We start from the raw sequence: 15,129 nt of genomic DNA, 5'->3' as shown, positions 1-15,129 counted from the left end.
GGAACTCATGCTTTTAGGGGAAAGTTTGGAAAAGAAACTTTGATATTTCTATATCAATTTGTTTTCTTGTTAGATTACACTGCATGGCGTATTAGTGACTTTCCGATTTTAATTTTCCTCGGAGTTCAATATTTTTGTGATTTAACTTTTGATTAACAAAGTCAGTTGTTATCCATTCGTTTGGTGTGTTTGAGCTTTTAATTTTACTATTCGATTAGGGACTTTCCGATTTGAATTTTGCTCGGAGTTAAGTATTTTTGTAATTTTAGTTTTTTTTTTGTTTAACGTATCATTGTGTTAATCGGCATAGTCGACTGAAGGATCTTCGGATTTCAAATGTTTGTCTTTGAGCGTTCCTCATGAAGGTAAATCCAGAAAAGCGCTTAAGACGCAAGAAATTAATAAACGTGTTGTTTTCAATTTTTTACATCACTAGGTCGATACCTCTGCTGGTGGACTATCAGTACCCGAGGGTATCATCAGCTCAGTAGTCCGTTCTTCGGTACTGACATGATTTAACAAACTTTGCTAAAATTGTCCGTTTTTAAATTTTTAAATTATTATGAAACTAAGGTTTTTACTCCTTCAGGCAAAGTTGGCTTTACATGAATTTTGCTATTTAATTTAGGTATTTTTGACAAATAGCTCTTCAACGATTTTCGGTACTTATACAACTTCGGATTTCAAATGTTTGGCTTTGAGCGTTCCTGATGAAGGTAAATCCAGAAAAGCGCTTCGATCGCAAGAAATTATTAAACGTGTTGTTTTCAATTTTTTAGATTTTCTTGTGAGTTCGAATTGTTTTTATATAACCAAACGGCGCATAAATTAATTGACTACCAATTACATAAACCCTATATACATACTTAATCAAACGTTTTTTTGCACGATATTTATTTTGAATTACATTAGTATATATATCAGGTTTTGAATTAAGATCACATTGGTATATATGTACCATATAAGTTTGCACTAATATTTACACAGGAGGCATGAAAATATGTCGATTTGATTTTGCATGCATTTTCTATCTTGATTAAGGTATTAATGTTATAAAACTTGTAACTTAAAGCAACAGTACACAATTATACTAGCATTTCAAGTTAACATAGAGTTAATTATTTCATATTGGTACACAAAGTTTTTATCCTATTCATTTAATGATCAACAAAATTATTGCACCTGTATATTGCCCTTATGACTTTCAGTTAAATCAATTTTCCTTCCATAAACTCTCTAGTGTCAAAAGGCTGGAGCATCCATGAAATGAAAACATAGAAATCAATACTACGTCGTTCATTTGATGGAAAGATTCCTTATTGTGACGCAACGATTTGATTTTATAAAACCTTATGGAATGCCAGCAACACCAATATGTTGACTGTTTGGAAGACATATCTTACACCTAGTATGTAACACAAGTAGTTATGATTTATCAGAATAATTTAAACTAAAGTTTATAACTTAATATGGAGGAAACTATTAAAACTTTTGAAATTTTGAACGACACAACTGTCAAAGAGAATGGAACTTATTATCTTCCGCCGTATATATTCTGGTATGTTAGTCTCGCAAACGCTGTTATTTTTATTCTAGGAGTAACTGGAAATATATTTGTACTGACAGTTGTGATAACAAATAAAGCGATGAAAACACATATGAACATTTTGTTGTGCAGTTTGTCCGTAGCAGATCTTCTAGTGTTACTAATATGTCAACCAGCTGGAATGATTGAATTTTATGGGAAGGACAGATGGTTTCTTGGTCAAACTTTATGTAAGTTATTTTGTTGATATGTATGCTATACACATTGTTAGAAAAAATAAGTGTTAAGGACGTTAGAATAATAATAAAAAATATATAAAACAATACACCCAAGTTGATTTCTTGTGGTTTACATACAACTTGAATTTTCGTACGCGTATATATTTTATTTCACTTAATTATATAAGTATAAGCTATACATTAATATGACAATCAAGATGGACATGTGTTGCATGCGTTTTTAAACATGCCATTACTATAATTGTTGTTACTTACAATTGTTGCGAGTTTATTTATAACATTTCATTGGAAAATAATAAAATGTACTAATCATAGTTATCAGTCTGAGAATTTTGTACCCAAGACGCGCTTATCGTTTACAAGAGACTTGTAACTTCCACAAAAAAAAAGTCATAATATGGCAACGGTAACATTAATAGACAAAGAATAACATGTACATGATATTAGAAAAACGAAGGGGTTATTGAATTATTATGTTTATAAAATTAAAAAAAGTTCTAACAACAATATGTATGACTAAAAAAATTATAGATATAAAATATGAAAATATGATATGATTGATAATAAAGACCAAATCACAAAGAAATGAACAGTAGCAAACGCATATGTCGACGAAGAACTCAAACGACAAATAATATTAGACAGACAATGCCAAGGACACACTTGATCATAGAAAGGTTTTGGAACAGAATAACAGGAAAAGGCGTCAGTTTGATAACTAAATGAAGACACAGTGATCAAATATATCTGTAAAGGGTTAACGATGCAATACATTAAATACGCTGATTTCCTTATTCATTTAACAAACTGCTCTATTTAACTATTCAAGGTCATACATTTTGTACTAAATCGTTGCATGATGTACATGATAAATGAATCAGACAATTGTTTTTTATTCGAACTCATTAACTATTCAAGTTTAAAAGTGATTATTAAAAACTACAGGAGAAAATCAGATAATTAAAATTTGATAAGTTGTTGGAATTGAGAGTCAAACACCATAACTTCATGGAATATACAGTTTTTGGTTCCAGAAAGCGCTTCAGAAGAACAACTTGATAAAGTATTAGTCTTAAACCTTGAAATATAATGAATAAACAAGAAAAAATATAGAACATAATTTGACAATACATATAATTAGTTATCCATAGAGTAACTGTATTTTTAGATTTATTTTTATATAAAATTAAATTGTTCTGAAGAAGAAGGAATTTCAAATTATATCTCGTTGCAGTTACTTTAAAATATTGGAAGTAAACACGCATTTAGAAACGGCTTGTGTAGGCAACTGATTGGGTAATCTAGAAGGAAACATGTCATCCACAACTTGTATATTTTACCACCGTTAATGGAATTAAAATTAATATCTTTATCTTTTTCTCACAAATGCCAATCGTGCACTTTCTTTCCATTTGAATAATTTGCTATTCAAAGTTTGCTTGTTGAAAATACTTTATCATGTTTGCCCGTAATTATCATGTATTCTATCAGTACAGAAAAAAGTCCGTATAAAAGTATGTGAGCGCTTCTACAATTGAATTTAAATGATTTATCGGTTAGCATCGATAATAAATGTAACAAAACATGCCACTAATTGGAATTGTTTTTTAATTAGACTTACAGTGGTTAAATAAACAGTATGAAACCGCTCAAAAGGTAATCAGCGAAAAATATTAATGAGGAAATAATCCACAATGTAAAGACATAACAATACCTGAATTACAAAATAATGAATCTATGAATTATATCTACGATATGTAACACATTTTGTACTATATGATAGCAATTTCTCATATCATTCAGACTAGTAATAGAAAAATAATAATACGAATTGTCAGAAAACACCATCGGCCGTCGATGTAAATATCCACTATGTCATTATTGGTCTTCTATATTAACACTAAAGACACCGTTGTGATGGGGATGTCACTTAAAACAATGCATACGTTTTGATGATTTACAAAAAATAAATTAACTAGAAAAAAACGGTTGCAATGGTGATATCGTGGATTTATTTTAAAGATATCATATTTTTCAAAGTGATTTAACTGTATCATTTCATTTTTAGAATAAGAAAAAAAAAAAACTACAAATGACTGTGAATATTGCATAAGGCTCTTTTTTTAAGAGGTAAACTCCATATCGCTCACATGCAAACAAAATGCCACTCTAAACAGATTCTAGACTAACTCAGTTAAAAAACAAGTATATTCTGACAAATTGTCAGGGTAATCAATATGTATCAGAAAACGGTTAATGTGGTCTGATGGAGTAATGAAATGAAGTGACTGGACGTTTGCGATACGAAATAATATGGGGACGGAGTCCCCTATTACAGTAGAAAATTCAATAAAAAAAAAAAAAAAAAAAAAAATCGGGAAAATTTCCCGAATTTTTCATTGTACTAATGAACTCAAAATCGTTCAATTTTTTTTTCGAATTTGTGAATTTCCGGATCTGCGCAGAAATTTACTTCCGTTTCCGCTCATGTTTACATGAGACTTTGAATAAAATGTATATTTATCAGTCTGAAAAAGGAACTAATACTAATTCATTTAAAAAAAATGTTTGTTATTAAAAAAACGTTACCTGATGTCAGCGTTTCTTTGTTTATATTGAATATGACGTCATAATTTAAATAAACTAAAATCCCTAACAACAGAACCAAAATCGGAAAAGTTACGCTATTTCCGTTTCTCTTTTTAACATTTTTGATTAAAAAAAAATTCGTAGACTTCGTCCCCATTCACAGGTAATGCCTGCCTCATATTAGATTCTACGTTATACCAGGAGCCACCGAAAGTAAAAATACAGACATAGAGTTTTTGTGTTGAAAGATGATACATTTCGTGGACTCTTTTTGTGAGGTCAAATATATATAAGAAAAATGAAGCACTTTTATGTCGGATTATCGTTTAAGAGTATCGTGCAGGCGTGCAAAAGTGGGAACATGTACCTAATGTGTGTAATCTATTCCTCCTTCAGATTGTTAACCCGGATCCCTCAAACTTCAGAGAAAGACTTCACATACTTTAAATTTGTGCACATTCTAATAGGAAGATCTTTTAACAAATGTTCACGTACTAGAGAATATAGTTTTTTTTGCCTGCAAAAGGCACTAGAGGATACCAGTCGTACAGCATTCAACTCAAATCCATCTTCAAACGTCAAACACCAATAGCATGTTTAGCTGTTTATTAAAGTTACAGTTCTGTACCTGCTGTTCTTCTCATTGTGTTGGATATTTAGGAAAAAAAGTTACCCCGTCATGGTGTGACATCTTCATTATAAACATAAAATATTTTTCACGAACTTTTTAAAGTGAATGTATGTGCCTCTGTTGTTGGCATCTATTTGTTATGTTGAGTTTAAAGTGCTTTTCGTAACGTATCTAAGGCCGTGTTCGCATCAAACGCCATGTACAGTAAACATGTTTACAATTATTTTAATGCAATGTACACTGGTTTCGCATTAAATTTGTTCACATCTATACACCTTGTTAAATAACCTGTACATAAGATTTGTTCACACTTGTAAACTATATGTCATTTAAATGTTCATTATGTAGAACCGAATGCAAGTTTTTGAGACAACTTTTCTAGCAGTTAGGGAACGACCATTTGACTTCAAAAAAGGGGGAGGGGGGAATGGATTTTACATTGAAAATTATTCTGATCCTCAATTTGATGAAAAAAAATAATCTGAATCCAGACATAAAAAACCCCGAATAAAATCGTTTGCGAGAAAAAAAAATCTGACTCAGAACTCCCCCTCCCCCTTTTTAAAGTTAAGTGGTTGCTCCTTTATGAAGCCATTTTTACGATTTGCAGTAGTTAAATGATACTAAAGATGTCTCGATCACGTAAAAAACATGGGCTGCATCGGCGTGCTTACAAACGAAGAAAAAGGATTGAGATGTTAAGAATCACTACATTTCTATCTTCTCTGTTTGTTTCTTTTTCTTTTGTTAGTATTTTTTTCTCCAAGGAGTATTTGGCAAAAGAAGGGGGTTATGTTTTTTTTATATTTTTAAGTGTATATTAACGGTTCTGAGAATCTCGACAAAGAAAACAATTTACCAGTGACAAATATTTCTGTGTACGTCCAGTTGATTCGGGAATACCTTTTCAAATGAATTATGTGTTCGGCACAGATGATGATTTAGGTCTTGATAAGGAGTAATAAAGCTACGTTAAGTGTTTTTTTTATAAAAAATAAATATATCAAGTTTATACAAATATTTCTGTAAAGAACTTTATTTATAACTGTTATAAATATCAATTTTATTAAAAAAATGTTTTTTTCCTTAAATATGCATGGTAAAATGAATGTTCTAAATGCTTAGTTTTGTGTACACTGAACCTAAACAAGGCCTACATTGACTATCGACTGCATGTAGACAAAACATGATTTAAACTACATGTAAACATTGAGTTTTATCAATGGGAACGTAATTTTGTTTAGTTTACATGTGAGTTACACTAACACAACACCGAGTTTAGGTCAATTTGAACACGGCCTAACTTCTTAAATGTCGTTTATCATTGATGAACAAATTCCAGTTTTGAGTTAATTTAATTCGAATGTCAATTTAAAGATTTGAGCGTGAATACGAATGGTAGTTAATTAAGCATATTGCCATGTTTGTAGATCTTGTTATTCTAAGCATTTGTCTGGTTTAAGTTTCTGTCTATCTGTATTGATTTACAAGCTTAGAAAATACTAAAATTGAACACAGTAAGTCATCAAAGCTTGATTGTAAAAAAATTGTAATGATTTGTTTGGTTTTTATTGCTTCATTTTCATTTTTAAGTTCGTTCTTCTATCCTTTTTTTATTTTAAAGTGTCAGAGTTTGTTTTAAACGGATATCAATTTTGTGTATCCATTGTCCTTACAGCCAATCTTGTTTTAAATTTCAAATTAAACCTCCGGTTGAGGTAACTAAACTATTTACTGTAAGACATATGGATATATTTGAGTAAAATCAATTCCTATAATGTAAAATGGAAATATAATACTCAATCTATATGAGTTAAACTCATGAAGTATCTGCACGATTATAACATTACAATATCATTAATCGTGAAAAATAAACTGAAGCACAAAACATGTTGAATATTAGTGAAAGTGACACAGAATGTAGTGACAGTTCCTCTTCTATATAAAACAAATGCAAAGAGCATGCAACCAATTAAGACGTATAACTCTACAACATTCATCATATATCAATGTTGCGTCTTACATGTAAAACCGTTATGAGAAGGATTTATCGAAATCATAAATTAAAGTAGTTTACTAAAAGTACACCTCTTAAATCCTACAGCGGACAAAGGAAGATGGTACTTAATTTGAAAGTGTTAAAGTTTTATCTACTTAATCGAACTTCTTTTTAAAAAAGATATCAAAAGTATTAACAATGTATAATTCGGGAAATAATTCTGCTATTTATAAAAAACAACCTGTTGAAATCTGAATGATTATATTTTCCGCACATCTTGGCACATTACCATATGTTTTTGCTTAGATTATTGATAGATATTTAGAGTACACTCCATATTTGTAGTTCCATATACATACCATTTTAAGGAGTATTCTAGATTTCTGTAATGCAATTCGCATGCAACAAAATATTTATTATTAAATATAACTGTTCAAATAACAGATTCGGATAGTAAATAAATATGGTAATACAAACAAAGATAGTTCATTAAAAAAAATAGAATAATGTAATACGATTGTCTATGGGACAACTTTCCACAAAAGTTCAATGAAGGGAACGTAATGAATTATAAGCAACCGTACAGCTTTCGACAATGAAAACAATCTGTACCGTATATTCATACTCACTTTTTATATGTTTTAACTTGATGATGAAGAAATTTGATTATACAAACGTCTAAAAAACTGATCGACTTCTTCGTCGTTAAGATATAATTGATTCTAAACGTAAGACATCACAAGATTCACTTTGAGAATTACCTTCAAATGAATACTACAGAACAAAATGCTGGTCCTCTAAATTTCAATGTCATATTAACATTTCATGTGTAGAAAATTGTCATAATTGTAAATCATGCTATTATAAGCGTTTGAGTAAGTATTAGTTTAAATATGTTAATCAGTAAATGCTCAAATGGATAAAGTTTTGTTATTTAAGAGTGATATTCTGGTTGGGGATGGTGTTCGGGGGTGTCAATTGATTCTTGTTGCTGTTTTTTAGTGAGTTTGTTTTGCTCTTTTTTATTTTTGTCTGTGTTAGTTTGTACAAAAATATAAGATTCAGTAAAATTAAAAAGTAGTAGTTCAGAGAACAATTGAAGGTCTTTCCATCCGATACGATATATTTTGATGTTAAAAATATTAAAACTCCGTTAGAAATGTAATTTTCAGTGTGAAATGATAACTTATTGTACGTTGAATTAAAAAAAATATATGGTTTCTACACATTTTTGTGTGCAATAAGGGAGACAAGTTGCTAATTCCGGTTTGAAGAATGTCAATTTTGGTCTCATTTGATAGTTCTACTTGACACTGATTCCAAAATTATATGATTCGATGTACTTTTACAATAAATTAGTACAACAAAATACTACTTCCTGTTTACAAAAGGTCATTTCCAGTTTATTTCTTCGAGGTCATATGATTTGCAACCTTATGCACAAACTCCCATAGGTTTATTATGCATAAATTAAAAGTTAAAGCAAAAGTCAAAATATTAAGCGTCAAATCAAGCTTTGACCTTGACCAAAATTTCAAGGTCAAGAAACAAGAGTCTCAAATAAAAAAACTCTAGGCCTCTACTATATATTGTTAATGAGTTATATTACCATACGACTAATATTAGATATAAATGGGGGAAAACTCCTATTAAATGTCTACCTACCCTTTCAACTTAAATTAATTTGTAACTACATGTCGCAACTAACACTTCTATGAAAAAAAATGTCGACATCTTATAAGATTTCTGAAAATAAGAAATGACAAGTCAAAATCAAAATTTTGACAGGACCTCAAATCAAAATATCTTAGGCCTTTAACATTTATGGTTTTGCAGTTAAAAATACATTTGAAGGTTATATGAAGATATAAATATTTGCTGATGTTAGGGAAATATATGTGCTAATAATTCATATTAAGGCGTCTTAGACCAAACCAATTAGGATAATTTAAAAAAAATGCTTAAAAATACAATACATGTCATATTAGATGGGTGGAAGGACATGTACTTATCGTCAATGTCTGGAATGTGTTGCTATTGTCATTGAACTTTGTTAACGAATAAAGAATATATGAATTCAAAATAATGGACAGGCCCATTGATGGCCTTCGGCTGCTTTCTGCTCTTTGGTCGGACTGATGTCTCTTTGACATCATTTCCATTCTCATTTTTAAAGAATTTTTCAAGAACAATTATTACATCAAGAACATTTTGATACAATACATTGTTTTAATATGAAATAACATCAGATATACAGATAAGGCATGACCAAATTATCAAAGACCGTATGAAATATCAGTTGTAAGCGAAACGTCAAACACACTATATTGAACATTCAGTTATCTGTGTATCTAAAGAAAAAGAGTATTTATTGAAACATTATTACTTTCATATGGATTGTATGCTCATAGTTATGTAAGAGGTTAGCACATATATAATCAAAGAAGTAACATGCTATTACCGTCTGCCATAATCATATACTATACAGAGTTGTCAAATACTGCTACAAAAATATAAGATAAGACATTACGTATACACAAGCTCGAAGTTGACGAGACGTCGTTATGGAAGGGAACTGTGTACGAGTGAATTACATAGGGGGTTCATAAGGTTCACATAGGGATATTTCAATGCAAATGATGAAAAAGCAAACTACAGGATTCTTAACTTCTTTTTAAAAATAATATCTAACGACATTGACTACCCTCAGAACCCTAAACATGTTCAAATAATCGTAACGTGTAAAAGTTTACACAGGTGTGCAACAAAATTGTTTTTTACAAAGAATTTCAATATAAAAAACAAAAGGTTTTCACAATGTATCATGCCAAGGAAAGTTGTGTACTTTCGATGTGACGTCATCAGACATGATCGCCTTTTTTCATGACGTCACAATAAAAAAACTCCAGAAGAAAACAAGAAAATTTAACGTCACAATAAAGTTTCAACCAATCATTTGCCGAGAACAGATTTTTCACTAGTGGGGAGAAATATTTTTCTCACACCGGTTAGGAAATCTGAAAATAGCACAAACATTATGACGAATGAAACCACAATCTCTCGCACTCGAAATGATAAACACTACCGCGAGAAAGTTAAAGTATAAGAATCAGGGATTATATTTGCAACTTCAAGTGATTTAAAGTTAAAAGATTATTTACATGGTTTCAGAATTATTTCCAAAAGTGACAACGAGAGATTGCGAACATAACGACAATGATTTTCTACTTAAAATGAAGTTAATATTTTCCAACATAATTGATAAATTGTGTAAGCATCACTAACAATAGACACAAACTATTATTGCTGCATTTTGTATCAGTAAAAATTTAAAAATTAACCGTATGACATTATGATGGGATTATGTAAGTGTAGAATTGACAATTCTTAAAGCATGATAGATTGTCTGTATTATGTGTGTTATCGTCAACATAAACAAAAATTCATTGATATGAAAAGATATATCATTGCCCTGTACATGCTAACCTCTATACATTACATGGCATGGTCAAAACTTAACATTAATCAACTCTATTAAAAGTAACGTCACGAATTATATAGTTATGTTTAATATTACAAATGATTAAAAAAAGAAGAAGAAAATACTGCATAATGAAAATTTGTGTTCAAAATTACATTTTTTTTAGTAGTTCTATTTCCCCCTAAAACACACTCGTCCTTCAATTCCTTTGATCATTCGATCCATTCTTTTTTGTATGTAGAGTTATATATATATATGATCATTCATCTACACGAGTTGTCTTTACTTATTCATAATATTGGTATCTATAAAATAATTAATTTCACAGCGATATATAATAGATATTGTGAATACACATACAGATCTTTGTTTTTCTTTCCTTTTTTTTATACATAACTTTTCCGGAATCCTTTCCGTTATCGATTGGATCATATGATCCGTGTTCCATTGAAAGAAACTGAGAATAGCGCTGGTTCAGCAAACAAAGCATTATAAGATGATCGAAAGTGTCTAAATATTCTTTTTTTATAAACAGGATTAAACTTATTTTTTTTTTTATTTTAGTTTCTTTTATATATATCGGGGTTTAGTATGATGTCCATTATCACTGAACTAGTACACAATTTTGTTTAGGGGCAAGCTACAGCATTCTTTCCCTCCAAATGCGGGATTTTCTCGCTGTATTGAAAACCCATTAGTGGCCTTCGGCTGTTATCTGATCTTTGGTCGGGTAGCTGTCTCTTTGACACAATCCTCATTTCCATTCTCTATGTGATGGAATTTATTCTTACTACGTAAATTGATAACGAACGAAAACTTGCTATCACGACAACTAATGTCTATGAAGGTTTGATCATTCTGAGTAAACTACTAAGTCATTTACGGGGGAAAACGTCAACCTACATTGTAATGAACACGAAGTGTCTCATTTGAACGAGTCAGTTGTTTTGCCAACCATAATTCCATTGTATAAAATACAGTGAGATGAAATTCATCAAAAACAATTTAACAATCAATGTATTACGCCTGCTTTTGATTTTAAAAGCACAGTTAAAATTCTATTTTCCTATGCACTATGCTGGACTAAATTTCTACCACTAGTTCTATTTCTATTTATTAAATCAAAAACTGTCTGAAATGTGCTCATAACTAAACGGCATATTTGCTACAGTTTTGATCAGACTGTGTGTGTTTTTTACGAGAAGTTGCATACCAGCTTTTTTCACCTATTTAATAATATGTTACTTTATTTGCCCTTTTAAAAATTTGTTTTATTCGAGCGTCCCTGATGAGTCTTTTGTGAAAAAAAAGGCGCGTCTGACGTAAGTGTAAGATTTTAGTCCTGGTATCTATGATGAGTTTATTTACACTTCAGGTGCTACTTTTAGAAATAAATGTTGTCAAATTTATTCAAAATTTGACATTATTGTAAAAATGTTATCCGACTGTCCAACAAGTAAGTAGCAAAACTACGAGGTTTAACCAAATATTTTCAAATCCTGGAATTAACAGCACCAAGTATGGAACATTCCTGTTGTTCTCCATGAGAATAAGCTTTAGATTTTGCTACATGTACTTGATAAGGTATTTTTCGTTTAAAACTTTTCTTGGAATTCAGTATTTTTTTGTTTCACGTTTTCTTGCTCATTTCTGCACTTTGGAAAGACCCACTCAAACTCGTTTCTTCAAAGGAGTATCATAAACATATTTTTGTAAAAAGCTTTTGGATATTTTCATTCCTTTATCATAATATAAATTTGTTGAACAATTTTTTAAAAGGAAAATTGAGAATGGAAATGGGAAATGTTTCAAATTTTGTAACCAGTACTTTGTCAAAAAATACATTTTAATTATATTTCATGTCAACACAAAAAAGCCGCTTGTTAGGCTGATGATACCCTTGAGGATGAAACGTTGACCAGCAGTGGCCATGGACAATATATAATTAAATGTTGTGTAAAAGTGTATGTTCTGAACTCCTTACTGTTTTTGTCTAAGCTTTATGATTGCTCAAACCTGTTAATGTCACTATATACAACATCACCGTATACACTGTTTTAACTTAACTGTATCGAGTCTTTGAAATACGTATACGGTATCATAATTTAACTGTGTTTTTATCTTAACGTTTTGTTGATTACTTATTCTCCATTAGGGGCAACCTATTATTGATGCGCTAAGAAATATCATATGTAACTTCTTGAGGCTGTTCCTGTTTTGGGATTTTTGTCACATTTTCGGAATCCTCTAGTTGAATCAATTTGAATACCTTAACAACTTTTTCCCATTGACCCCCCCCCCCCTCCTCCAACACACTTTGTTTTCATAAATCTTTTACATGTATAATTATAAGCCTCCTGTAAAAATCTTATAAAGTTCTTGTTATTTTTTAATAGTTTTGGGAAGTTAAACGTATCAATGATGAAGCTTTGAAAATCAGGAGAGAATATTTTCCCACCAAATTGCAATGGCTACTATCTCGACAACAAGCACATTGACCTATATTTTTTTTAGTGCTTTTTTTGTTCCCTTAATAACCCTCTATTAATGTATACTAGTGTTATGAAAAGCTTGTTATTTTGAAACTGAGTAGCGCACTTCCTTCCTAAATATTCGATATATGAATTGAGTGGTCCGCTTCTATAAAGTGCTATTTATAAGCGCTATTTAACAATGGAAGGTCTTAGTGAATACATTTATCTAAACGAATTAATACAGCATGGCTTCCAAAACTGTAAATTTGTATGGTGATGACTGACCGGTGTACGGATTAGGCTAACGTATACTTGCAACCATAATATACATCAGGGGTTTAAGCCAGCGTTTTAAATACCTGACATTTTTCTTATCCCAGACGCAGGTGTCATTGATTCCCCAATGATTACATGGATGTTGCCTTAATTAACAAAGTTAATAGAAAAAAAGCCGATTGGCTAACAGCCTTGAATGCTTAAATAAGATGAAACAAAAGATAGTAAACCAGATTATACGAACAATCATAAGATAATTCATTCAAAGACACTGAAAGAAAGAAACCCATTTAATAAAAACACATCGCGTGGATTGCCTCACTTTGTAGACTGGTGTGACCCGCCGGTATGTTTATTTAAACCGTATAGCGTAAAAAAAATGCACACAAAAAAATATGCACTATTTTTGATACATATACAGCCCTTAGTTTGTTTAATTTAAGCTATTTTGTTTGAGTGTAACTTTTTCTTTTGATATATGTTTTAGAGTCCGCACTTTTGTGCTAACTGAAAATGTCAAAGAAATATTTTGAAATAAATTTACTATTTATGAATTTTTTAATTATTACACACAATCAGATGTATATAAGATGTATTTGACACAGCTGTTTCAAAATCTCCGGTTTCGAATTATATTCATCTTCTTGCTTAATTTGGCCTTTCAACTGGTTTGATTCTAGTGTACTTGATACATCCTAATTTGACAAAACACGTGTAAAGTGTCTTTATCGAGTTATATAAGCATTCTATCGTTGATGCATTTTCTGTTACTCAAATCAATTGTATTGTTTTTAATGTATATGTGTTGTTGTAAATGTTAATTTATCTATTGCGATAAATTACTTTGTCTTTAACAGGCAAGTCATTTTTTCAATAAAATGTTATCCTGGTGCCTTATACATTAGATAACAAGATAATGGGCACATTAATTTTGATTATCATAAAGGATGTTTGGACTAGATTTCTAGGAGACAGAAATCGAAGAACAATTGCTAATTCCCAGAGGTTATCACCAGACCAGTAGTCAGCACTTCTGATTTGACTTGAGTTATCTTTGATATGTTCATAATTGTAAATTGACTATTAACAAAACTTTGAAATACTAACGCTTTTCTACCTCAAGAATAGATGGCCTTAGCTGTAATTTGCAAAGTTTTCAGGAATTGATGTTCCTCAAGATGCTCAATGCTCTTCAACTTCTTAAATATAAAATTTCTATCCCGGTATCTATGATTCGTCAAGAGAAACATATTGCTTATAGTCATTGTCTTATGAAAAATAATAATTGTATGAGCATTAAAACCTTCAAGGATCAATAATTAGTTATATAATGAATGTTTGTTTCTATTTCAAAGTTTACAATCTTATATCATATTCAGGAGATATGCAAACACTATTTTTCAAAAGCAAATTAGTTTATTGAAGAATATGGTAGATTTTTGTATTTGTTCTAGACCGCTGTACACATCCCTGTACCGGCACCTAGCGGTTCCATTTCTGTTAATATAGCCGATTTCTCATAGACATTCCTTTGCCCCTAAAACTGTGCAACGTTTACTTTTAAGTTTCGTAAAAAATATATATACAAGAATGGAAATTTGATACGCAGTGCTACTTCATTCAAAGGCTATGCGGCATATTTCAACATGTATATGTGTAAGTGATAAATTTGTCCTGGTAAAATATGTCTGGGCGGACAAATATTACTAGTATAAAAAGTCCAAGGTTACAGAATTTACTAGTAAATTTAGTCCGATGTTAGTAATATATGTCCCCAGACTAATTTTCCTAGATAATCATGTCCTATAATCCAAAATAAATTCAAATAATTTAAACCATGGAAATTTTATGTTTCATGTTATGTTTTAGTAATGTTTTAAAAGTTCCATAGTTA

The 15,129-nt window shown here is 30.5% G+C and overlaps 1 protein-coding gene across 1 annotated transcript in view; it reads left to right on the top strand.

Annotated features, from left to right (window-relative positions):
• Positions 1–1,304: 1,304 nt before the first annotated feature.
• LOC139518366 (QRFP-like peptide receptor) overlaps positions 1,305–15,129 on the top strand; it is a 38,822-nt gene continuing 24,997 nt past the window's right edge. Inside the window, exon 1 of the mRNA XM_071309919.1 lies at positions 1,305–1,776. Within this exon, the coding sequence (XP_071166020.1) occupies positions 1,470–1,776 (307 nt within the window). The 5' untranslated portion in view covers positions 1,305–1,469. The remainder of the gene's footprint in view (positions 1,777–15,129) is intronic.

This window comes from Mytilus edulis, chromosome 4, assembly GCF_963676685.1.
Source record: "Mytilus edulis chromosome 4, xbMytEdul2.2, whole genome shotgun sequence".
NCBI lineage: Eukaryota > Metazoa > Mollusca > Bivalvia > Mytilida > Mytilidae > Mytilus > Mytilus edulis.
This window is presented reverse-complemented; position numbering and strand designations above follow the sequence as displayed.